This window comes from Oncorhynchus nerka, linkage group LG10 (genome assembly GCF_034236695.1).
Source record: "Oncorhynchus nerka isolate Pitt River linkage group LG10, Oner_Uvic_2.0, whole genome shotgun sequence".
Lineage (NCBI taxonomy): Eukaryota > Metazoa > Chordata > Actinopteri > Salmoniformes > Salmonidae > Oncorhynchus > Oncorhynchus nerka.
This window is the reverse complement of record NC_088405.1, coordinates 25,457,383-25,485,004: the sequence shown is the minus strand read 5'-3', so window position 1 is coordinate 25,485,004 and position 27,622 is coordinate 25,457,383. Positions and strand designations below refer to the sequence as shown.

Below are 27,622 nucleotides of genomic sequence, written 5' to 3'. Positions count from 1 at the left end.
GGAATGAATGAGCTTGGATGGTGAGATAGAGAACAAAAGGCCAAGGAGAGCGAGATAAATCGACACAAAGTTAAAAATAAAAAAAGGGAGAAAGCGAGACAGAGAGACAGCTAACGGGAAACAGAGGCTTGGAGATGTCTGAGAGAGAAAAATTTGACTTGGCCAGATCGAGAGCGAGAGAGAGACGGAGAAGCACAAATACGTTTGAACTGTCAGTTGCCTCATTACTGTGGTGTTTGACCCCAATGCTGGTTGATTGGCAAATCATTGACTGCTGTCCTGCTCTGGCTCTCATTACTATTGATCTGACCCTTCATAGGTCATCCCCTGTCTGGCCCTGTACTCATTCCTCTCACCCATAACTGTATCACCCCTGTCTGCATACATGACTTATGAGTTTCCTTCATACCCACAGCTGTTTGGTGTATGCTCTATGATTCTAAGAAATTGAAGGAGTGTTGATGTTTATTTGTCAATTGATCAAAGCAGTGGTTCCCAAACTTTTTATAGTCCCATACCCCTTAAAACGTTCAACCTCCAACTGTGTACCCCCTCTAGCACCAGGGTCAATGCACTCTCAAATGTTGTTTTTTTGCCATCATTGTAAGCCTGCCACACACACACAATATAAGTTTGTCACAACCCAGCTCGTGGGAAGTGATAAAGAGCTCTTATAGGACGACGGCACAAATAATCATATAATAATAATCAATAATTTTGCTTTTTATTTAGTCATCTTCGATATAAAACTTTATTTGTTATTCGAAAATTGTGAATAACTCACCACAGGTTAATGAGAAGGGTGTGCTTGAAAGGATGCACATAACTCTGCAATGTTGGGTTGTATTGGAGAGACTCTCAGTCTTAAATCATTTCCACACACAGTCTATGCCTCATGCTAGTGAGGGCTGAGAATCCACTCTCACATAGGTACATGTTTGCAAAGAGCATCAGTTTCTTAACAGCGCGATTTGCCAAGGTAGGATACTTTGAGCGCGGCCCAATCCAGAAATCTGGCAGTGGCTTCTGATTAAATTCAATTTTCGCAGAACCGCTTGTTGCAATTTCAATGAGGCTCTCTTGTTCAGATATCGGTAAGTGGACTGGAGACCGGGCATGAAAGGGATAACAAATCCAGTTGTTTGTGTCATCCTTTTCGGGAAAGTACCTGCGTAATTGTGCACCCAACTCACTCAGGTTCTACGCTATATCACATTTGACATTGTTCGTAAGCTTTAGTTCATTTGCACACAAAAGAATCATACAATGATGGAAAGAACTGTGTGTTGTCCATGTTAATGCAGACAGAGACAAGCTCCAACTTTTCTTGATCATAGCCTCAATTTTGTCTCGCTCATTGAATATAGTTGCAGAGAGTCCCTGTAATCCTAGATTCAGATCACTCAGACAAGAAAACACATCACCCAGGCAGGCCAGTCGTGTGAGAAACTCGTAATCATGCAAACTGTCAGACAAGTGAACATTTTGGTCAGTAAAGAAAACTTTAAGCTTGTCTCTGCTTTAACGAAGTTAACCATTTTCACTGTAGTGTCCAAAATGTCTTTCAAGCTGTCAGGTATTCCTTTGGCAGCAAGAGCCTCTCGGTGGATGTTGTAGTGTACCCAAGTGGCGTCAGGAGCAACTGCTTGCACGTGCGTTACCACTCCACTGTCTCCCTGCTCCAACAGTACAGCTACCAACACATCTTGACCACCAAAGTCCATTTGATGTCACAAAGCTGTCCAGTACATACAAAATATCCTCTCCTGTTGTCCTGGTTTCCAGTAGTTTGCAGAAGAGGATGTCTTCCTTAATTGACCCCCCACAATAGTATGGGGCTTGCCTGTCCTAGCCACTCGGTAGCTCACCATATAAGACGCTTCTAGCCCCTTCTTATTAATGGTATCTGTTGCTTTTATACATGTCTTCCTACTCGGAAGTCATCTTAATTCTCGCTCCAAAAACCCCTGTGGCTTATTTTTCAAGAGTGAAGGTTTCATCGAGTTGTGAGGTAGTACTTTTGCACATATAACACACTGTGGATGAGGAAAGGCACTACTCCCAAGATAAGTGAACCCCAAATCAATGTAGTTCTCATCATATTTGTGCCTCTTTGATGGTCCGACGTTCCTGTCTGTTGTTCGGTGCTTTCCCGGGTAAGGGGCCAGTAGCTCTTTGGCTGCATCAGATTCACAGCTGTCAGTGTCCATGCTAGCTGGGCTAACAACAAATGTAGAATTACTGATGTTAGCTTTGGACGTGCTCGTGGAAGTAGAACAACTTGTGTCGTCGACAGGTGAAGGTGTAGTACTGCTGGTAGGAGCAGTACTACCAGTAGAGCTGGAATGTGTCTCTATGGACGTGGGCCTTACTTTTTTTTTAAACCAATGTTCAAGCAAACGGAATGAGCAGCAGCTACGTTTGGCTACATGCGGACCGTTAGTGGAATTCCCGCGAGAGAGTAAAGATTAATGTGGTTGGATGTTAATTATTTGACTAGGCTACCTGTATTTGACATTGTGTTGTTATTTCTCTGAACACTAGATCATTTTTTATTTTTTGGGGCAGTGAAACGAGGCTACCAAAATGTATAGCCCAATGTATAGCCCCATTGGAAAATATAAAAGGACTGTCTGAAAATGTGAATCACATTTTTATTTGGCACCCCCCTGAACGCATTGTGCATACCCCAGTTTGGGAATACCTGGATCAGAGGAACGGAGAGATATCAGACAGTGATGATCCCAATCCATATTCAGCTGAAAACTAATTGAAAACCTGACTTTGGAAAGAGTGTTTATTGCTTGCATTTATTGATTGGTCTATTGATTAATCCTACTAATATTCAACTGTTACACGAACTGGTAACAAGATTCACTTTATAATCAATACCTGCACTATGGTTACCATGTACCTAGTCCTATAATGAATGTGTGAATAGACCGTTTTTTAGACCACTTTCTACAGAGTGTGAACGTTTTAGTAAATTATTAGATTTCTTTTCATGGTTTTGACCATGAACCCTCCTACCCCATCCTCTCTTCTTTGCCGCAGGAGGTGAGTGACACAGAAATCATGGAGTTGGTCCACAGTTCATTGGGCCGGATGACCGTCATACGTCAGATCTTCCCTCTGTGGAGAGACACCAACATCCGCTGCATGAGGAACAACCACCGCATCTCGTCCCTGCTCTGTGACCCCCAGGAGGGCTACCTGCAGTCCCTGGAGGTCAGTGTGACTGAGATTACTTTATTAATGACCGTCAGCCACACCATATATCCACACCATCAGTGAACTCCACAGAGTACTTTGTCATTCACCCAATATCACCCCACGTACTGATGAAACATGACCATGACCAAAACAATACTGAAGGGCGACCAGAGCGAGTTGCCTGTCAGCGCCATGACAACATTGAACGCTGTCATCATTCTAACACGGTGTCATTTCCTTCAATGTTAAAACCCTCAGTCTGTCACCATCACCAGATTACACAGGGCTGCACAGCCACACAGATTTCCAACATTACAAATGTCTTAGAAATGTTCTCTGTATTCCATCTAGTGTGCAGTGACCGTGACTTACTATGCAGGCTCCATAGCTAGTGTAGAACACTGTTTAGGACAGATAGTAGCCAGGCTATATACAGTAGCAAGGCTATAACAGTAGCCAGGCTATATACAGTAGCAAGGCTATAACAGTAGCCAGGCTATATACAGTAGCAAGGCTATAACAGGGGCCAGGCTATATACAGTAGCAAGGCTATAACAGTAGCCAGGCTATATACAGTAGCAAGGCTATAACAGTAGCCAGGCTATATACAGTAGCAAGGTTATAACAGTAGCCAGGCTATATACAGTAGCAAGGCTATAACAGTAGCCAGGCTATATACAGTAGCCAGGCTATAACAGGAGCCAGGCTATATACAGTAGCAAGGCTATAACAGTAGCCAGGCTATATACAGTAGCAAGGCTATAACAGTAGCAAGGCTATAACAGGAGCCAGGCTATATACAGTAGCAAGGCTATAACAGTAGCCAGGCTATATACAGTAGCAAGGCTATAACAGGAGCCAGGCTATATACAGTAGCAAGGCTATAACAGTAGCCAGGCTATATACAGTAGCAAGGCTATATACAGTAGCAAGGCTATATACAGTAGCAAGGCTATAACAGTAGCCAGGCTATATACAGTAGCAAGGCTATATACAGTAGCAAGGCTATATACAGGCACCGGTTAGTCGGGCTGATTGAGTATGTACATGTATGTTTAAAGTGACTATGCATATGTGATAAACAGAAAGTAGCAGTAGCGTAAAAGAGTGGTTGACAGGTGGTGGGTGGCAGGACATACAGATAGTCCGGGTAGCCAATGTGTGGGGTCACCGGTTGGTCGGGCTAATTGAGGTAGTATGTACATGAATGTCTGGTTAAAGTGACTATGCATATATGATAAACAGAGAGTAGCAGCAGCCTAAAAGAGGGATTGGGGGGCAGGGGACACAATGCAAATAGTCCAGGTAGCCATTTGAAAACCTGTTCAGGAGTCTTGTGGATTGGGGGTAAAAGCTGTTGAAAAGCCTTTTGGTCCTAGACTTGGCGCTCCGGTACCGCTTGCCATGCAGTAGTAGAGAGAACAGTCTGTGACTGGGGTGCCTGAGGAATGGTGGCATTCAGCAAATATTTCTCATGTTGTTGCTGTTCCCTGCCATTCATACATGCCATTGTTGGTGTCCCTCATATCGAAAGCATGCTGTGGACTCAGGCATCCATTGCGCCTATTTGTATACCAACTGAAAATTCCAGGGAACGTGTTTGGGCTCGTCTTTGTCCAGTGTTCCTTCAATAAATCCCAATCACAATTTCCTACAGACAAGTTAGAAAAGCTGGACCACAAATGCTCTGTGGCATTTCAACAGACATGTATTTTTCTATCATAAAAAAACTTGTGGTCTTTCATATCTCTTGTCTGTAACATAAAAGCTGTCGTTGCAGTGTCAGACCGGGTGTGTTCTGCTCCCCAGGTGAATAGCACCATGGGTCTGTCTCTCCCTTTCATTCTGTGGCCATGCTGGGAAAAGTGTATATTCCCTACTGAGAACTTAATTTCCCCAAAACCTCACAGGGGCAGTGGCAGAGAGGAGCCGCTTTTATGTTGGTCTTGTCAACCTTCACACGGTTCAACAAGTACTTTTGAGTATCTCGTTTTGGGAGTTTTTCCCTACAAAGTCTCAAACTAGGATAATAGTTGCGTGTCACTGCTGATTCTGCTCAACACCTTTCATAGAATATATTTTGATGTGTTGTTTCTCCCCAGGTCTCCAGCTTGTACCTGTATGACAGTGTGCTGATGTTGGCCAACGCCTTCTACAGTAAGCTGGAGGACAGGAAGTGGCATAGCATGGCCAGTCTGAACTGCATGAGGAAGTCCACCAAGCCTTGGAATGGAGGCTGGTCTATGCTGGACACCATCCAGAAGGTAGGGCAACACACGACATTGCAGACTAAGTCATATTACATAGAAATGGATTCCTTTCGTTCTCATGTGGCATTCTTCTCACATGAATCTAAGCTCTTTGAAAACAGATATACAAGCAGAATGATTCTGTCTTTTGAGTTGATCCAAATTAAGAAAATATTGGAACAAAATATACTTGATTACATCAATTTAGAGGCTGTGATTTAAAACTTCATAAAGTGAATAATTTATAAATTAACAAAAGTGTTTTCATGAAAATGTTTAAAAAAGTCAACCACTTATTGTAATAATAATGGTTCTCTTTTGAAGTCATGATGACTAATCACAATTTCACTCAAACACTCACTTCCAATTTAGTCATTTAGCAGGAGCTCTTATCCAGAGCGACTTACAGTAGTGGGGGCATTCATTGGTTTGTATTGGTCCCCCATGGGAATTGAACCCACCACCCTGGCATTGCAAGCACCATCAAATCAAATGTTATTTGTCACATGCACCTAATAGAACAGGTACTGTGAAAACTGTTAAGACGACTTTTGGACCTAGACTTGGCGCTCCGGTGCCACTTGCTGTGCGGTAGCAGAGAGAACAGTCTATGACTAGGGTGGCTGGAGTCTTTCGCAATTTTTAGGGACTTCCTCTGACACCGCCTGGTATAGAGGTCCTGGATGGCAGGAAGCTTGACCCCAGTGATGTACTGGGCCGTTCGTACTACCTCTGTAGTGCCTTGCGGTCGGAGGCCGAGCAGTTGCCATACCAAGTGGTGATGCAAACAATAGGAATGCTCTCGATGGTGCAGCTGTATAACCTTTTGAGGATCTGAGGACACATGCCAAATCTTTTCAGTATCCTGAGGGGGAATATTTTTATTTTTTTATTTTACCTTTTATTTTACTAGGCAAGTCAGTTAAGAACAAATTCTTATTTTCAATGACGGCCTAGGAACAGTGGGTTAACTGCCTGTTCAGGGGCAGAACGACAGATTTGTACCTTGTCAGCTCGGGGATTTGAACTTGCAACCTTTCGGTTACTAGTCCAACGCTCTAACCCCTAGGCTACCCTGCCCTCTTCATGACTGTCTTGGTGTGTTTGGACCATTCTAGTGTGTTGGTGATGTGGACACCAAGGAACTTGAAGCTCTCAATCTGCTCCACTACAGCCCTGTTGATGAGAATGGGGGCGTGCTCAGCCCTCCTTTTCATGTAGTCCTCGATCATCTTTACCACTGAGCCATTTTCACTTACTTTGCACATCATCAAACGCACATCATTTTGCAACCCAGTAGATGTCCTTATCAGCACATGTTCTTATCATTGACTTACAATCAGGTTCTTAATGTTATGTATGGGGATTGAGCTGGTAACCTTGGTCCAGCTAGTAGTAGCTATATTATAGGCTGTTCAGTACGAGTGTATAAAGTATCCTGGCCAAACCACCTCATTTGAATGGTTCTTGATCCATTGGTACTAATGCATAGGTTGTGTTGTAGTGTACTTCACAGAAATGTTAAACAATCAACTTAGATGATTGCTGAACATGTTATAGACTTCTCAAAGCATATTAAAGCGTTGAACTTTCCTAGGTTCCTGCCTTCTAGGAAGGCATTGCTTGGGGTTTTAGGCTGGGTATCTGTAAAGCACTTTGTGACAATTGCTGATGCAAAAAGGGCTTTATAAAATACAGTACATTTGATTTTTGATTGTTTGATTAGAGACCACTTAAAATATCCTTGTTATTATGTTGTTGCCATAGAGACGGATCACCGGGCTCACAGGAATGATGGACTTCCGTGCAGGAGGTTCCAACTCCCACGTCCAGTTTGAGATCCTGGGGACCAGCTACAGTGAGACGTTTGGTAAAGATGTCAAACGGGTGAGTCAATATTGAACAACACAAATGGACATCCTGTTTCACTCGCAGTTTGTTTGTCATATTGATACGTTTTGTTTCGTTTCATGAAAGAAAATACGCAATCAGTGCCTTCAGAAATTTTCCACACTGCTTGACTTTTTACACATTTTGTTGTGTTTTATAGCCGGAATTAAAAATGTATTCAATTAAGATTGTTGGCATAGACACAATACACCATAATGGCAAAGTGGAATTATGTTTTTCAAATGTTTTACAAATTAATTACAAATGAAAAGTTGAAGTGTCTTGAGTCAATAAGTATTCAACCCCTTTGTTATGGCAAGCCTAAATAAGTTCAGGAGTAAAAATAGCTTAACAGGTCACATAATAAGTTGCATGGACTCACTCTGTGTGCAATAATAGTGTTTAACATAATTTTTGAATGACTACCTCTTCTATGTACCCCACACATACAATTACCTGTAAGGTTCCTCAGTCGAGCAGTGAATTTCAAACACAGATTCCAAGAAGACAGTGAATGTTCCTGAGTGGCCAAGTTACAGTTTTGACTTAAATCTGGTATAAAAACTATGGAAAGACCAGAAAATGACTGTCAAGCAATGATCAACAACCAATTTGACAGAGCTTGAATAATTTAGAAAAGAATAATGAGACTTACCCAGAAAGACTCACAGCTGTAATCACTACCAAAGGTGCTTCTACAAAGTATTGACTCAGGGTTGTGAGTACTTATGTAAATGAGATATTTCTCGATTTCATTTTCAATCGAATTTTGAATTCAGCCTGTAACAGCAAAATGTGGAAGAAGGCAAGTGGTATGAATGTAGTTGTCAAGTGTCAAGAGGAAGAGTGCCCTCTACTGGAGATCTCCATCAGGCAATAGAGTGGAGCTGAGACCAAGACAACGAAACCAGCTTAAAGAGATACATACTATGTTGTGCAGATACAGTGTGGTGCAGTGTTTCAATAGCTATCACAGATTTACTTCTGATACTCATTAGTGGGTCAGTATCTCAATTGGAAGAGCCACAAGAGGAAATTAGACAGCATTCATTTGGAGACCAAACGTCAAGGTGTGTGTGTGTGTGTGTGTGTGTGTGTGTGTGTGTGTGTGTGTGTGTAGGGAGCTCTTTCTGAATATTTTTTTCAATCCCATGGTTACCTTTGTGTCTCTTAACTGGGATAAAACGATGTGACGGTGTGCGAAAACGAACTAACCCAAACCAGAAAATTGTATGCTTTGTTTGTGTGTACTGTGAGAGTTGTTTGCTGTTGGTTCAGTCATAAAATTACTGCAGAATAAAGAGGAAATTAGTTTACTGGCAATCTATGTGGAGCAGGGAGAGACTGGGCGCTGTAATGAAGATTTAATCACTAGACTACCTAACTGGAGTTATGAAGCCAATTCATCATAATATGGCCATTAGCAAATGCGGAAATCATACACACTCACACACACGCTCACACACACACACACACACACACACACACACACACACAGTATAGGTAAAAAATATATACCTATATTTCTATTTAATGCACTTTTGAGATTATTCTGTATAATGAAATGCGCTTTGCAAATGTAATCAATTATTATGATTATTATTGTTACATGCATACTACACACATGGTCAGATGAGGACACTACCTGTGCTGAAAAACAGGTGCAGACACAAAAGAGACAGCATGCAGAGAACACACAAACACTGGAACACTGGTTTCTTGAAATCATTAGAGGCAGGGCACGGGAGGGTCAGCTAATGGTATGCCAGATGCATTCAGTGTTGTTGTTCATTATCAGTATTCCTGTCTGCCTTCCTCTAGCAGCATGACCATTTACTGGGGACAATAGACACAAACACAAGTAGCTCTCCTCTTTCCCCTTTAATGGCCTGTTCATATGTTCCTGGGGTCTCATTTGTCAATCATGCGTAGGCAATCATTTGTACGTAAAACATGCGTAGGATAATTTCCATGCAAAGTGTGAGATTTATGAATATGAACGTTTGCATGAGAGTGTGCATAAATGCATGCACAGCCATGACCATACGCACTCACAGTGCAAAGTGATGGAATAGGGGAATGGCTTGTCAAGCGTAGGATGGGGTAAATACAGTGCATTCGGAAATTATTCAGACCCCTTGACTTTTTCCAAATGTTTTTCGTTACTCTCTCATTCTAAAATGGATCAAATACAATACCCCATAATGACAAAGCAAAAACAAGTTTTTAGAAATGTTTGCAAATGTTTAAAAAAAATATTAATTTAAAAAAAAAAAAACATATTTACGTAAGTATTCAGTCCGTTGCTATGAGACTCTAAATTTGGCTTAGGTGTATCCTGTTTCCATTGATCATCCTTGAGATGTTTCTACAACTTGATTGGGGTCCACCTGTGGTAAATCAAATTGATTGGACATGATATAGAAAGACACACGGACTTGAACCCAATCAAACATCTCTGGAGAGACCTGAAAATAGCGGTGCAGCGACACCCATCCAACCTGACAGAGCTTGAGAGGATCTGCAGAGAAGAATGGGAGATACTCTCCAAATACAGGTGTGCCAAGCTTGTAGCGTCATACCCAGGAGTACTTGACACTGTAATCGCTGCCAAAGTGCTTCAATAAAGTACTGGGTAAAGGGTCTGAATACTTATGTAAATGTGATATTTCAGTTTTGTATTTTTAATACATTTGCAAAAATGTCTAAAAAACTGTTTTTGCTTTTGTTATTATGTGGTATTGTGTGTGGATTTAATCCATTTTAGAATAAGGCTGTAACATAACAAAATGTGGAAAAAGTCTGAATACTTTTCAAATCACTGTATATATTGAAAATGTAAAAAAGAGTAAAAATTTAATAATATTTCAAATTCATTGTATTTCCATTGTGAATTCATGCAACATACCTTGACAGTCATATCATTTGACCACATCAGTGTATTTCTTACAATAATAATCCATATAAAGTACAGTATTTGTTAAATTAGAGGCACATGTGAAAGTGAAACACCACTATAAAAGACTGAGATAATGGGATATCGAATGAGAGGCTGATCTTGCTCTGTTGGAAGATTTGGCACACTCTGCATTTCACAGAGAGAGGGTTTTTAGAGACAGGTGAGACTTTTTTTGCAGAAAGTATAGATTGGCTCATCAGATATTGCTTCCCAAAACCAATCTACTAGGATTTTTGCGAGGGTTTAAGACCTACGTATGCCATTCCGGTGCACATCCAAGTGATCTCCACCCTCAGGTTTTTGGCAACAGGCACTTTTTAGCGGGGGTTTGCCGGTCGGCATCTCACAGCCCTCGATTAGCCAATGTTTTGGATGCCATACACCAAGTCCAGAGGAGTTTCTTTGCCATCCAAATATGAACGGAGCAATAGACGACACCAACATCACCATAAGAGCACCATCCCAAAACGAGTTCAACAGAACAGGCCACTCTTAATGTGCAGGTGATAGGTTATGTGATGCGCAAAAGATTGCAAATGGTGCTGTTGAACGTGGTGACAATGTGGCCAGGTGGTACGCGCGATTTGTTCATTCTGCAGATCAGCAAAATCTGCCTTTTTTTGTTTGCAACTTTGTATTTCATCGTAAGGCGTTGTATATTCCCCACATGGTTTAAAGGGAGGATTTATAGCATAAATTATTAATTAGGGGTGTTTCGAAATGCAAATAGCCAAGGTTGCGCACAGAGCACCAAGGCTGAGAACAATTGGTATTTAACAATGGTTATCTCTTGCCTGTGTGGGTGTGACGCTCACAGGAATGTTTGATACAAAATTCTAAATTCCATTCACAAGTAGTATTTTAAAATAGTTTCTACACAATATTGGTAAAGAGGCCCCTGGTGATGAGTGTGGGACTGATTCAGCTTTCTCATGTCGGACATCACAAACAACAGTCTCACTTTGGAAAATAATATTGAGTAGGATCTAAGGACATTATCATGTTACTTTTCTGGTCCTCTCGGTTACCTCTCCTACATCATCATGTATCTGCATTCAATCCATTGCTTCAATGACCTGATGCCTCTCAGTTGAAGTAACTATTGGGGTCTGAACCAAATGAAGAGTGAAATACTATTTCCTAGTTGCTATATGTACACTTAGTTTCCTCTAGCAATCGCTCAGTGCTGCTGAGCGATGTATGTTGTGGTTCTTGGTTCAGTCAGCAGATTTAGTTAATGAGTTCCTACTCATGTTTCTCATTTAAAAAGCTATTCATTTGTCTGTTAGTCCTCCTGAATACATATCGTACACAGATAGAAATAGACAGGAAGAGAAACAGATGAAAAGAGAGAGTGAGTGTAAGAGAAAGAAGTCCCTTAGGTAACATAGGACTTCCATCCTAGCCATATGCCATGACCCTCATTGGCTCTTCTCTGAGCGATGTAATCTTTGCAGGGAAGTCGATAGGTAATCTCTCTTTACCACCCTCTCTTTCTCTCTCTCGCATTCCTTCCCTCTCTTATTCTCTATTACCATCTAACGCAGAGATAGAGTAGTGGAAGCTCGTGGGAGGCTAGAATGACAGACAGGCACCACATCTGCCTGTCTCTGCTTTGGAGCTCTTTAAAATGTAATTTTGTACGCTAAGATTGTTTATCATATATTCCAGGGGGAGTGGGGTAAAGCTTCAGACCCCGCCCCATCGTTTTATCCCAGTTAAGGGACACAAAGGTAACCATGGGACTAAAAATATTCAGAAAGACCTCTCTACGCACACATACACACTGCACGGCAGACTACGAGGGAGTAAGAATTTTGTGGTAAATTAGGATCTTGGTGGTGTGATGGGGATGTCGATATGTAAACATCAGGCTTTTGGTGCTGATGGTGGAAATTGCTCAAACAAGGCAAACTGTTTTAATGAGGCCTTTTGGAGGGGACTGTGAAAATGAACAGTATATTCACTTGCCAACTTGGAACTGATGCTGAAGATCATTATGTAGTTTTGAGTGTAAGGTGTTTTGACATCCTTTGCATAGTTCAGTGTTGTGGAGTTCTGTTATGGATAGTTATAAACTAGATAAGCCTGCAGTTACCATATCAGTGTCAATAGCTGTCATAAACTATAGTCGTCACAGCAGCATTTCCTTTCCAAGAAGAAGAACATTACAAAATCATTAGTCATTTATTCATTTGTGTTTCTCTACTTTTCTCAATTCAAAAGGCAATCGCACACCTCAGTAACCTTCGTTGCAGGTGCATGGTAACAGTTGAATAAGATGAGAAAAAATAAGAAACCCGCACACTACTCTTGCTAGTATCACTGCTCTTCATTAAGCTTTACGTATCGGCCTCAAGGCCTTCGTCAGAGCTTTTCTTGAAATACAATCCTATATGGAGAAAAAATCATGCTAGGTCAAAGTGTAACGATCTTCGTCTTCATCGGATGAGGAGTAGGAAGGATCGGACCAAAACGCAGCGTGGTAAGTGTCCATGATTATTTATATTCACAGAACACGAAAATACAAAATAACAAAGTGAATGTAAGAGATGAATATCGAAACAAACAAAACAGGAAACAACTACCCACAAACACCAGGTGGGAAAAGGCTACCTAAGTATGGTTCTCAATCAGAAACAATGATAGACAGGTGCCTCTGATTGGGAACCATACCAGGCCAAACACATAGAAAAGAAAACATAGAAAAACAACATAGAATGCCCACCCCAACTCACGCCCCGACCAAACCAAAATAGAGACGTAAAAAAGGAACTAAGGTCAGAGCGTGACACAAAGTTAGTCATTTTGTGTTGATCTCTGCACTAAGACACACGCGGGCATGCAAGTGCACTCTAAATGTATTGTAAAGTGTTACAAATAAACAAATCTAATTGAAAATAGTTTTAGACATTACAGTACATCTTGTAGTCTTCTTATCTCCTTCATGTGTTATCTGCATGTCACAAAGGACATGGTTGTGTTCTTTTGTATGACCTTTGTATGCGGAGCTTTGTGTAGTAGAAGTCTTTAGTAAAGGGCCTGGAGAGAGTTCTCTGTGGTACCCAGAGGACCTGCCCACTCATGGGGAAAATAGCCCCATGTGAAGCAGGGAGAAAGCAGTGACATTTAGCGTAAACACACACACACACACACACACACACACACACACACACACACACACACACACACACAAGCACACACACAAGGACCAAATGAATACGGACGTGTTAGACTAGATTGTAATAGACATTGACCAGGTGCAAAGACAAGCTGATCTTCATCATCATACTTTTTAATGACATTTTTTTACAATTATTTCACCTTTATTTAACCAGGGAGGCCAGTTGAGAACAAGTTCTCATTTTCAACTGTGACCTGGCAAGATAAGCAAAGCAGGGCAACAAAACAACAACACAGAGTTACACATAAACAAACATACAGTCAATAACACAATAGAAAAAATCTATGTACAGTGTGTGCAAATGTAGAAGAGTAGGGATGTAAAGGCAATTAATAAGCCATAGAGGCAAAATAATTACAATTTAGCATTAACACTGGAGTGATAGATGTGCAGATGATGATGTGCAAGTAGAGATACTGGGGTGCAAAAGAACAAAAAGATAAATAACAATATGGGGATGAGGTAGTTGGGTGTGATTGGCTGTGTACAGGTACAGTGATCGGTAAGCTGCTCTGACAGCTGATGCTTAAAGTTAGAGTTTAGAAGACAACCGAATGTTGCTTTCTGGCATGTAGCTTAGCGATTATGAGCGTTAGGCCAATAACCATCCCTGAGCCGACTAGGTGGAAAATCTGTTGATGTGCCCCCGAGCAAGGCACTTAACCCTAATTGCTCCTATATGTCTCTCTGGATAATGACTAAAATGTCTAATATCCCACCCACACACCAAATGAATTCCCTATAGAAACACAGAAAGATCATTACACTGTCTTTGGAAGTCAGAGAACCAATCAGACTTTCTTTGTACAGTGATTAAGTATGAGTAAGAGAGTCCCCTGTTTTGCAGCATAATCTGAAGGTCTTCAAGAAGAAGCAGAGGCTGGACCATGAGAACGGAGTTTTGAGGGATAAAGGAACATCAGATCATCACTATCCTGTTGTCTGTCGTTTCTATTTGGACATACAGTAGTGTTTGTACACTCACAGAGTATGTTCTGTCCTGAATGTATTGACATTGATCGCTAGATGTTTCTGTTTAGGCTTACATTGGCGGTAAATGATAAACAAAGGCTTCTCACAGAATCCACATTACTGGCATTGATCCTGCTTTGTACACTGCACAGTAGGCATATATAAACAAATGTGTTTACCCAAAGTATACTTTCATTGAAACATTCTTACCATGCTTTCCACAACCACTGATACAGTATACAGTGCCTTCGGGAAGTATTCAGACCAATGGACCTTTTCCACATTTTGTTACGTTACAACCTTATTAAAAAAAAATCTCAGCAATCTTCACACAATATCCCATAATGACAAAGTAAAAACAGGTTTTTAGAATTTTTTGCAAATTTATTACAAATAAAAAACAGATACCTTATTTACATAAGTATTCAGACCTTTTGCTATGAGACTCGAAATTCAGCTCAGGTGCATCCTGTTTCCATTGATCATCCTTGAGATGTTTCTATAAGTTGATTAGTCCACCTGTGGTAACATAAATTGATTGGAACTTGATTTGGAAAGGCACACAACTCTCTATAAAAAGTCCCACGGTTGACAGTGTATGTCAGAGAAAAACCAAGCCATGAGGTCGAAGGAATTGTCTGTAGAGCGTTTTGTCTGAGATAGGTTTGTGTCGTGGCACAGGGAAGAGTACCAAAAATGTTGGCAGCATTGAAGGTCCCCAAGAACACAGTGGCCTCCATTATTCTTAGATGGAAGAAGTTTGCAACCACCAAGACTCTTCCTGAGCAATAGGGGGAGATGGGGGTTGGTCATGGTGGTGACGGAGAACCCGATTGGGGATAGGAGAATCTTTCAGAAGGACAACCATCTCTGCAGCACTCCACCAATCAGGCCTTTATGGTAGAGTGGCCAGACAGAAGCCACTCCTCAGTAAAAGGCACATGACAGCCTGCTTGGAGTTTGCCAAAAGGCACCTAAAGATTCTCAGACAATAAAAAACAAGATTCTCTGGTCTGATGAAACCAAGATTGAACTCTTTGGCCTGAATGCCAAGTGTCATGTCTGTAGGAAACCTGGCACCATCCCTATGGTGAAGCATGTTGGTGGCAGCATCATGCTGTGGGGATGTTTTTCAGAGGAAGGGACTGGGAGACTAGTCAGGATCGAGGCAAAGATGAACAGAGCAAAGTACAGAGTGATCCTTGATGAAAACCTGCTCCAGAGCACTCAGGACCTCAGACTGGGACGAAGGTTCAACTTCCAACAGGACAACAACCCTAAACACACAGCCAAGAAGAAAAGCCGTGCAGGGACTCTCCCCATCCAACCTGACAGAGCTTGAGATGATCTGCAGAGAAGAATGGGAGAAACTTCCCATATACAGGTGTGCCAAGCTTGTAGCATCATACCCAAGAAGACTGGAGGCTGTAATCGCTGCCAAAGGTGCTTCAACAATGTACTGAGTAAAGGTTATGAATGCTTATGTAAATGTGATATTTCAGTTTCTTATTTTTAATAAATTAGCAAACATTTCTAAAAACCCGTTTTTGCTTTGTCATTATGGGGGTATTGTGTATAGATTGATGATTTTAAAAATTCTCTAGAACAAGTCTATAACCTAAGAAAATGTGGAAAAAGTCAAGGGGTCTGAATACTTTCCGAATGCACTGTATACACAGCATGAAAAACCTGTCTTTTCAAACTACGCAAATAGATGTTTTTTCCTTCGTCTTTTTTTCTCGCTCTTTCAAACCCAACAAATCATGTTCAATTTGAGAGAAAAGGAAACAGGGAATGAGCGAGGGAGCACTCAATATTTCATAACGCTATCAGCGTTCAAAGTTTAGAGTTGGGCTTGTGATGAAACCCCAAGTATTAAAATAACCCATGGCTAAGAGTTTTGATCTCCCATTCCTCTTTCTTGTTCTCCTCTCCAGGGTTACTGAAGTCCTTTGTTGTGAATGGAAGTTGTAAGGTCTCCTGCACTGGGAGGTCCACTCTGTTGCACAGGATTTTACACAATCCAGACAATAGACAACACCACAGTATACGATTGTGTGTCATATTAAAGCAGGGAAGGATCTCTTTTATTGGCACAGAACAAAGACTCCCAAGGTCTTAACTGACCTTTTGTATTAATGGGTTTGTGTGAATAGTGGACTACTGGGAATAGTGCTAAAAGGGATTAACTGTGTGAAATTAAGTTTTACTGTAATGAGTTAATAAATTAATTTAAATTTCCTGGTCTGATAGAAAGTGGAAGAAAGTATGTGATTGGAACAAACCCAACAAACCAAATAACATTTTTTATAAACATGATTTGAAACAAGCTAATAAGAAAAGTGTTTTATATTAGTTTTGAAACATTCAGCCCACCATTATTGTAATAGGCTGTAGGCAGCAGGACGGCCATGAGAGAGGGCATGCTGCATATGGAAGACTGAGCTATGCTCTGTGTAGATACAGTCCTGGTGTCTGGCCTGAGGCCAGCTCTCTTGTCCTGTCAGCTTGGTCCCTGGGCTGCTACCAAAGAGCTGTCAGTTCTTTGTCCAGCTAGCAACTGTGATTAAGAACTTAACAGTAAAGACAACTTCTACTTCCCCAGTGAGGTGCAAAGGTAGCCAGAATAGAGCGAGGGTTGATATTCGTGAGGGGATTGGGATTCGGTGAGGTGGTTAAACCAATGGGATGTGTGTTATCTGCTTTCATTAGCTGTCATTCTGTCAAACTGACATTCACGTCGTTGTATTAGTTGCATAATACATTGAGTTGCACTAGCTGAAGCACATTGAAGGACAAGGATTTGTTTCCATAAAATATTTGAGAAATAACTTTTCACACAGCAGATGTTGTATTTTTTTCTCAGATGAACATAATAATGTTTCTGTTTTATTTGTAACCCTTGCAGTGCATTGTTGTTGGCACCACCGTCAAGGTCTACATCATTATCTCCATTCCCATCATCATTATCATCATCAATGTCATCACCACCAACTCTAGCAATCAGCATCTATTGCCATGATAAGTTGCTCAGTCCGTACTCCCTCAGTATGGTTGCAAGCTGTGCGACTGATGTAGCATTTAGATAGAGGACCCTGTTACTGTGCTAGAGGCAGCTCTTGTTGCCTTGGTGACCAGCTCATCTATTTGTATGGCCAGTTCCCCGTGCTTCTTAAAAGTGAGTGAGTCATGTGTGCCAACTACGGTGATTAGATTTGTCATCACACACCAATTTGTGTTTTCATTGAAGATAATAGATTGTTTAATTATATTGCTGACACTCCCTCTCCCTTCTCGCCTCACTTTCCCTCTCTCTCTCAGTTGGCAACTTGGGACTCAACTCGTGGGCTGAACGGTAGTCTAAAGGAGAGTCGTATAGAAAACGGCATGCAAGGAGTGACGGTCAAAGTGGTAACATTACTGGTAAGTGCCTTCTCCCTACCAACTCACTGCCATCTCCCTACCAACTCACTGCCTTCTCCCTACCAACTCACTGCCATCTCACTGCCTTCTCCCTACCAACTCACTACCATCTCCCTACCAACTCACTGCCTTCTCCCTACCAACTCACTGCCAACTCACTGCCTTCTCCCTACCAACTCACTGCCAACTCACTGCCATCTCCCTACCAACTCACTGCCAACTCAATGCCATCTCCCTACCAACTCACTGCCATCTCCCTACCAACTCACTGCCAACTCAATGCCATCTCCCTACCAACTCACTGCCAACTCAATCCCATCTCCCTACCAACTCACTGCCAACTCAATGCCATCTCCCTACCAACTCACTGCCAACTCAATGCCATCTCCCTACCAACTCACTGCCAACTCAATGCCTTCTCCCTACCAACTCACTGCCAACTCAATGCCATCTCCCTACCAACTCACTGCCAACTCAATGCCATCTCCCTACCAACTCACTGCCAACTCAATGCCATCTCCCTACCAACTCACTGCCAACTCAATGCCTTCTCCCTACCAACTCACTGCCAACTCAATGCCATCTCCCTACCAACTCACTGCCAACTCAATGCCATCTCCCTACCAACTCACTGCCAACTCAATGCCATCTCCCTACCAACTCACTGCCAACTCAATGCCATCTCCCTACCAACTCACTGCCAACTCAATGCCATCTCCCTACCAACTCACTGCCAACTCAATGCCATCTCTCTACCAACTCACTGCCAACTCAATGCCATCTCACTACCAACTCACTGCCAACTCACTGCCAACTCACTGCCAACTCAATGCCATCTCACTACCAACTCAATACCAACTGTCGACTTTGATGCTATACTCCGCCTGGTCACTATGTCATTTCTTGTGTAGTAGGATTAGGACATAATGTGAGGTCTTCTTCTCAATCTGGCTCTGTAGATCTTACGAAAAGGCCGGCCCTAACCCTTTGAGGGCCCGAAGCAACATTTTAGTGGCCAAAAATTGTCATCTTGACTTATGGTAGAGAGACATTTTTGCACTTTTATAGATAATTTCCTGCAGTTATTCTACTAATTTTGCAATGACTTATGCCATGTTAATATGATATCTGAGTGAGAGTGACTAACAAAATCAATGGGGGACCTCCGGAGGTCAGGGCCCCTGGGCACGTGCCCTGCGTTCGGAATTCAACCATCATTACTACAAGTTTGTGGCGAAATCCTGCACTTCTGCACATCCTGCACTACTTTAGGAACACACGAGCTGTCAGGAAGGAGGAAATAAATATCGCTCTTCCGTCTCTGTGTAATAGCTCTCGGTTGGCGCGGCAGTTTTGATGGTGTGCGCAACTGTTTGCAGAAGTCTTGTTTATTTTCGCCACACTTCGTTTCTGAACGTTTTAAGTCAGGTCGCCGTGTACAGCTCTACTGTGTGTTTAGAATCTGTTGGGACCACTCTTTCCATTGATCGCATGGATCGTTAGCAACATTGTTGTGGAGTTTTTATGAGACAAACTAAACTAACCAAAGTGTGTGTCAGGCGGAGGAAGGTACGAATGAAGCTTCAACACTGGAGTAGCCTTCAACAGCTAAGCCCTCTCTCGCTCTCTCTATTTCTCTCTTCAGTCCTTTACACTGAAAAATGTTTTTCTCTCATTGTGCTGTGCTCCTTTTTTTCTTGTGCTGCTGTGGATCTTTTGCACAGCAGTACTTACTGTAAGGGAGGTTGCGTGTGAGTTTATCATTTTTTATACTTTTTTGAACTGTATTGATTTTTTGTGGGACTGCTGAAATTTGGTTTATACAGTCATGCCCCACTCACTCCTCCACTGGCAGGTAATACAGATTATTGCAAATCCCGTATGGTTGATAACTGGGTTCTTTCTGGTTGTGTCTATGAAGTTGCCTCTGAGTTGCTCTAACATTCTTATTGTATGAGGTATTATTGGTTGGTTTACCTCTGTGCTGTGACTGGTGTTCATGTGGTGTGTGTTATCCATTCTCTCCACTGGCTACCTGGCAAACAGGTAGGGCCAGTGACTGACATAACTAGAGAAAAACTGCTGATGTACAACCAAATTTCGAAATTGTGTATTCTACCAATCTAACCCTCAACAGTAAATTGAAGCCCCGACTGAGTTCTTAAAAACTAGCAGCCACAAGGGCCCTAAGCAGTCATTTATGTCACTTAGTGGCTAGAGCCGGCCCTGATCTAGGACATCAGTAAGACATAAACTCCAACCATACAGCTCTTCCTTAGCTGCTGGTCCAGTAACATTCTGTTCTCTCTCTTCACACAAGATTTACCTGCTCCATATTTATTCAAATAAGTTCTGCTCGGCTTCCTCTTGGCAGTGCCATTTAATCATGTCGTTTTTCCAGTCCACCCCAGCAGCTTTCCTCCTCAACTCACTTTTCCACCCATTCAGTTCAGCCCTGACATTCTCTCCCATAAAGAAGAGCCATGGTTTACCGCAGTAAATTTAGAGTGGTATTTTCTGCCTGATGAAGTGTCACATATCCACAGTAATGGGTGTTACAGGTCAACAACCACCCAGAAGACTTGTTATGAAGATGAAGTTTGACTTAGAAACTGCATCTAGTCTTCAGAAAGTTGTCACACAAAAGTCCTAAATGACAAAAATACTGTTCTACCTGTCGGTTGAATTGGACCAGTTAATGAAACTAGGCTGGCCTTTTGGCAAATGATGGGACTGTGATTTAATGCACACAGACACAATTCTGTAAAATGTACAGTAGTGTTTTAACTTTAGGCTACACAAGGATGTTGAGCCAAGTCATGTAGTTAAAGTTAAGTTGTACTTCTAAGACCAACTGATGTCTTGTTATTTACGTTATCCAACAGGAGGATCCCTTTGTGATGGTAGCTGAGAACATCCTTGGGCAACCTAAACGCTACAAAGGCTTCTCCATCGATGTTCTGGATTCTCTGGCCAAGATTCTGGGCTTCAAGTATGAGATCTACCAGGTGGCTGATGGAAAGTATGGCTCTCCTACCTCAAATGGCTCCTGGAACGGCATGATCGGAGATCTCATCAGTAAGGTAAGTCTGTCAATCACAACTGGAGTTTGTACTGTTGATCGATGGTTTGCTGTTGACTGCTCTGGGGACATCATCTTGCATATTGCTGCAGTTCTCTCAGCCCTTGGAAGCTGACTGTAGTGGAGTAGAGTCCATTAGAGTTTGGGCCTTCTTGGAAAGATACTTCACCGCACATGTTCTTCAGTGTGATGGCTCGCTTTTTTGACAGATCTGTTATGGCCAAATTATGTTTGCATCAGAGTGGGTCACTATAGTCTGGCCATCAGGCTGACAGTCAGGCTGCTCCAGACAAAGCAGTCCCACCAGTGCAGGAGGGACTTCAACTCAGCAGGCGGACAATGCTAACAGTAGGGGAGTAAGTGGGCAGGGGGGGAGTGAGTGTGCAGGGGACAATTATATCACCCAATGGAGTAGAGAATAACCAGTAGAAATAAGACTGTTGTTGGCTTTTTTACGATCGTTTGCACAATGTGCAAGTCCCTGTCATTTCCTGTAAGTGAGCTTGCTGCAGAGAATGTAGTCCAGGTGGGCTACTTTTCAGCCCTTCATGCTAACGATAATCTGCGGACAACATCACTTAATGGAGGGAGAACTTATCTTTGATTATGGCCTTGAGTTAGAGAACTAGTGTTTAACCCAACAATCCAGACATATGATTTGTGTCATAGGGTCCCACTCTAGCGGCAGGTGTCCAAAACCATGCCATTACCAGAGTGGTGACAATGCTGTGAAATGAGGGGAAAACATGTACACCACCACTGGATACGAGCAACATATGATAGTGTACTGTAACTCTGTCATTTGAGATCAAATTTTACAATAAAGCTTTACAATAAAATGATTTAGTTGTTTTCCATGTGGAATGTCTGACCTCTAAAGGTCTGCGTTAGGGCCAGGGACCTCATTATCACAATACTTAGGTGCCAATATGATATGTATTGTGATTCTCACACTTCTATATGTATTTTGATTCTCACACTTCTATATGTATTGTGATTCTCACGCTTCTTTATGTATTGTGATTCTCACACTTCTATATGTATTGTGATTCTCACGCTTCTTTATGTATTGTGATTCTCACACTTCTATATGTATTGTGATTCTCACGCTTCTTTATGTATTGTGATTCTCACGCTTCTTTATGTATTGTGATTCTCACGCTTCTATATGTATTGTGATTCTCACACTTCTATATGTATTTTGATTCTCACACTTCTATATGTATTGTGATTCTCACGCTTCTATATGTATTGTGATTCTCACACTTCTATATGTATTGTGATTCTCACGCTTCTTTATGTATTGTGATTCTCACGCTTCTTTATGTATTGTGATTCTCACGCTTCTATATGTATTGTGATTCTCACGCTTCTTTATGTATTGTGATTCTCACGCTTCTTTATGTATTGTGATTCTCACGCTTCTATATGTATTGTGATTCTCACACTTCTATATGTATTTTGATTCTCACACTTCTATATGTATTGTGATTCTCACGCTTCTATATGTATTGTGATTCTCACACTTCTATATGTATTGTGATTCTCACGCTTCTTTATGTATTGTGATTCTCACGCTTCTATATGTATTGTGATTCTCACACTTCTATATGTATTTTGATTCTCACACTTCTATATGTATTGTGATTCTCACACTTCTATATGTATTGTGATTCTCACACTTCTATCTGTATTGTGATTCGATACTGCATTTTTTTTTGGCAATATGATGTTCCAAACTTATTGCTCACTATATGTCTGCTGAGGAGAGATGAGAGAGAGCATGAGAAAACATGGTCTCATCAGTAGGGAAATAGAAGTGCTGAAAACATGTTGGCTCACTGTTTAAAAAGAAGATGGAGAACAAGCTATAGGATGACAAATACCAGAGTTTTGACGCAGGTACAGCTGACTAGCGCTAACTAACCCTACCTATAGTAGAACTTCTATAGTATAACCCTACCTATAGTATAACTTCAATAATATAACCCTACCTATAGTATAACTACTATTTGCATACCACCCTGACTTGCTTCTGAAGCTAAGCAGGGTTGGTCCTGGTCAGTTCCTGGATGGGAGATCAGATGCTGCTGGAAGTGGTGTTGGAGGGCCAGTAGGAGGCACTCTTCCTCTGGTCTAAAAAAATATCCCAATGCCCCAGGGCAGTGATTGGGGACACTGCCCTGTGTAGAGTGTCGTCTTTCGGATGGGATGTTAAATGGGTGTCCTGACTCTCTGAGGTCATTAAAGATCCCATGGACTTATCGTAAGAGTAGGGGTGTTAACCCCGGTGTCCTGGCTAAATTCCCAAATCTGGCCCTCAAACCATCACGGTCACCTAATAATCCCCAGTTTACAATTGGCTCATTCATCCCCCTCCTCTCCCCTGAAACTATTCCCCAGGTCGTTGCTGCAAATGAGAACGTGTTCTCAGTCAACTTACCTGGTAAAATAACAGATAAATAAATATAGTATAACCCTACCTATAGTATAACTTCTATAGTATAACCCTCCCTATAGTATAACTTCTATAGTATAACCCTACCTATAGTATAACACTACCTATAGTATAACTTCTATAGTATAACCCTACCTATAGTATAACTTCTATAGTATAACCCTACCTATAGTATAACTTCTATAGTATAACCCTACCTATAGTATAAATTCTATAGTATAACCCTACCTATAGCATAACCCTACCTATAGTCTAACTTCTATAGTATAACCCTACCTATAGTATAACCCTACCTATAGTATAACCCTACCTATAGTATAACCCTACCTATAGTATAACCCTACCTATAGTATAACCCTACCTATAGTATAACCCTACCTATAGTATAACTTCGGAGGATTTTTTATTTTTTTATTTTATTTTATTTGACCTATTTTTATTTATTCATTAAATACAAAATGATACTTGGAGTCAAATATTGACATAATATCATCCACAAATAATATTGCGATATATAAATGTATCAAATGTTTTCCCATCCTTTTCTGCACGGCCTTCTGTTGTGTGAAATAGAACAAGTGTGAAAGAAAGAAATAACAGAGGGCAAAATCTTGTCGCTTTCATTTCAATCCCATACAAAGAACAAACGAAAAAGCCACAACACAGACATTTTACAGTGTTATTACATCCACTTTTTTCTGTGACTTTGGCCTCAAGATAAAATGAAATGGCAAACATCAACAAACAGATTATTATCTCTGAACCAACATCTTAAATGTCATGGTTGTAACTGATGTATCTCTCTATCTATCCACAGCGAGCAGACTTGGCAGTATCAGCCATCACCATAACTCCAGAGAGGGAGAGCGTGGTGGACTTTAGCAAGCGCTACCTGGACTACTCCGTGGGGATTCTGATGAGGAAGTCAGAGGAGAAGATCAATATTTTCTCTCTCCTGGCGCCCTTCGACCTGGCTGTGTGGGCGTGCATCGCAGCCGCCATCCCCGTGGTTGGGGTCATGATCTTCATCCTGAGGCGCGTCCAGTCAGTCCGCTCCCAGAATCCCCCAGGAGGACACCAGGCCACCTCTGTGTCCACCTCCCTCCAGAGCGCCATCTGGATTGTCTACGGAGCCTTTGTACAGCAAGGTGAGCTTGGTAATGGGGCATCAAAAGAAAAATAAATAGGGTACACCAGCATCTTGCAGCAAAGTTGCTTCATATATAGTGAAATGCTTACTTGTTACAATATCACCAACAACAAGACAGCGACTTTTTACCATTGTGGTTCCTCAGTCCGTTGGCAGCAATATGACACCAACATAGATAGATCCATAGATGGCTAGATGTATATATATACAGAACCTGTCAAAAGTTTGGACACACCTACTCATTCCAGGGTTTTTCTTAATATTTTACATTTTTCTACATTGTAGAATAATAGTGAAGACATCAAAACTATGAAATAACACATATGGAATCATGTAGTAACCAAAAAAGTGTTAAACAAATGAAAATATATTTTATTTTAGAGATTCTTTAAAGTAGCCACGCTTTGCCTTGATTACAGCTTTGCACACTCTTGGCATTCTCTCAACCAGCTTCATGAGGTAGTCACCTGAAATGCATTTCAATTAACAGGTGTGCCTTCTTAAAAGTTAATGTATGCATTAGTTTTGTTGTGACAAGGTAGGTGTGGTATACAGGAGATAGCCTTATTTGGTAAAAGACCAAGTCCATGTTATGGCAAGAACAGCTCAAACAAACAAAGAAAAATGACAGTCCATCATTACTTTTAGACATGAAGGTCAGTCAATCCGGAAAATTTCAAGAACTTTGAATGTTTCTTCAAGTGCAGTCTCAAAAACCATCAAGCACTATGATGAAACTGGCTCTCATGAGGACCGCCACAGGAAAGGAAGACCCAGAGTTACCTCTGCTGCAGAGGATAAGTTCCTCAGAGTTACCAGCCTCAGAAATTGCAGCTCAAATAAATGCTTCACAGAGATCAAGTAACAGACACATCTCAACATCAACAGTTCAGAGGAGACTGCTGAATCAAACCTTCATGGTCAAATTGTTGCAAAGAAACCACTACTAAAGGACACCAATAATAAGAAGAGACTTGCTTGGTCCAAGAATCATGAGCAATGGACATTAGACCGGTGGAAATGTGTCCTTTGGACTGATAAGTCCAAAATTGAGATTTTTGGTTTGCAGAGTATGTGAACGGATGATCTCCGCATGTGTCGTTCCCACCGTGATGCATGGAGGAGGAGGTGTGATGGTGTGGGGGTGCTTTGCTGGTGACACTGTCTGTGATTTATTTAGAATTCAAAGCACACTTAATCAGCATGGCTATCACAGCTTTCTGCAGCGGTACACCATCCCATCTGGTTTGCGCTTAGTGGGGCTATCATTTGTATTTCAACTGGACAATGACCCAACACACCTCCAGGCTGTGTAAGGGCTATTTGACTAAGAAGGAGAGTGATGGATTGCTGCATCAGATGACCTGGCCTCCACAATCACCCACCCTCAACCCAATTGAGATGGTTTGGGATGAGTTGGACCACAGAGTGAAGGAAAAGCAGCCAACAGGTGCTCAGCGTATGTGGGAACTCCTTCAAGACTGTTGGAAAAGCATTTCAGGATACTACCTGATTAAGAGAATGCCAAGAGTGTGCAAAGCTGTCATCAAGACAAAGGGTGGCTACTTGGAAGAATCAGTTTAACACTTTTTTGGTTACTACATGATTCCACATGTTATTTCATAGTTTTGATGTCTTCACTATTATTCTACAATGTAGAAAATAGTATAAATAAAGAAATACCCTTGAATGAGTAGGTGTGTCCAAACATAACTGGTACAGTGCATAACCAGACATAAAATAAATCAAAGTAGCTTTTGTTATGTCCCTATGAATGCCACACATACAGACAGCAGCACAGAGGGGTTTCATTTGAAGCATGGAGCCCATTTTCCGCTATAGCATTTTTAGGGTTCCTTTGACTGAAGGAATATCAGGTATTTGAGTCTGATCTGGATCCAGGCATCTAAGATATGAATAACCGACTCCTTCAGCAACCCCTGTCAAACCCTCAACAACATCTATCAAAGTAAGACACTTTGCCGGCAACCTTTTTAAGCCGAATCGGCAACTATATTTTAGGAAAGCTGGATCCTTGCATTTTTTCCTTTTCACTTGTTGACCTTGGGCACTTCTATTGGCACTTTGTGTTTCACTCAGGGGCATGGCATATCTGTCTCTCTTTAGAGAATGATGCAATTGTGTTGATAAATATGGATTCTACTGTAGAGTGGAGGATTGTGACAAGGTGTAAATCTTTATAATGTCATTCTAAATCTTGGCAGAGCTTTCTTGTAATATATATTTTATATATATATATATATATATATATATATATATATATATATATATATATATATATATTACAAGAAAGCTCTGCCAAGAATAGAATGACATTACTTTTGTATATATAGTGTGTGTATACAGTGTATATATATATGTATATACTGTATATATATATATATACTGTATACACACACTATATAAACAAAAGTATGTGGACACTCCTTGAAATGCATTCTCTGGAGTGATGAATCACGAATCCATATCTGGCAGTCCGATGGACAAATCTGGGTTTGGAGAACGCTACCTGCCCCAATGCATAGTGCCAACTGTAAAGTTTGGTGGAGGAATAATGGTTTGGGGCTGTTTTTCATGGTTTGGGCTAGGCCCTTAGTTCCAGTGAAGGGAAATCATAACCCTATCGAACACCTTCGGGATAAATTGGAACGCCAACTGCGAGCCAGGCCTAATCACCCCACATCAGTGCCCAACCTCACTAATGCTATTGGGGCTAAATGAAAGCAAGTCCCTGCAGCAATGTTCCAACATCTAGTGGAAAGTCTTCCCAGAAGATTATTAATTATTATAGCAACAAATGGGAGACCAACTCCATATTAATGCGCATCATTTTGGAATGAGATGTTCGACGAGCAGGTGTCCACATACTGGTCATGTCGTGTGTGTATATATATATTTATAAATATACATTTTTACATTTAAAAATATATATATTTGACCCTATGACATTGTGCCTTTAGATCATGTTCCACAAACGCCTCTCGGAGACAAATCTCCTGGAACCTCTTGACCTTGGCATAA

The 27,622-nt window shown here is 41.3% G+C and overlaps 1 protein-coding gene across 1 annotated transcript in view; it reads left to right on the top strand.

The window, feature by feature from the left end:
- LOC115135060 (glutamate receptor ionotropic, delta-1-like) overlaps positions 1-27,622 on the top strand; it is a 57,066-nt gene that overhangs the window by 7,287 nt on the left and 22,157 nt on the right. Inside the window, exons 3-8 of the mRNA XM_065023163.1 lie at positions 3,055-3,228; positions 5,316-5,477; positions 7,230-7,349; positions 17,789-17,890; positions 20,776-20,973; positions 24,248-24,578. Coding sequence (XP_064879235.1) covers positions 3,055-3,228; positions 5,316-5,477; positions 7,230-7,349; positions 17,789-17,890; positions 20,776-20,973; positions 24,248-24,578 — 1,087 coding nt within the window. The remainder of the gene's footprint in view (positions 1-3,054; positions 3,229-5,315; positions 5,478-7,229; positions 7,350-17,788; positions 17,891-20,775; positions 20,974-24,247; positions 24,579-27,622) is intronic.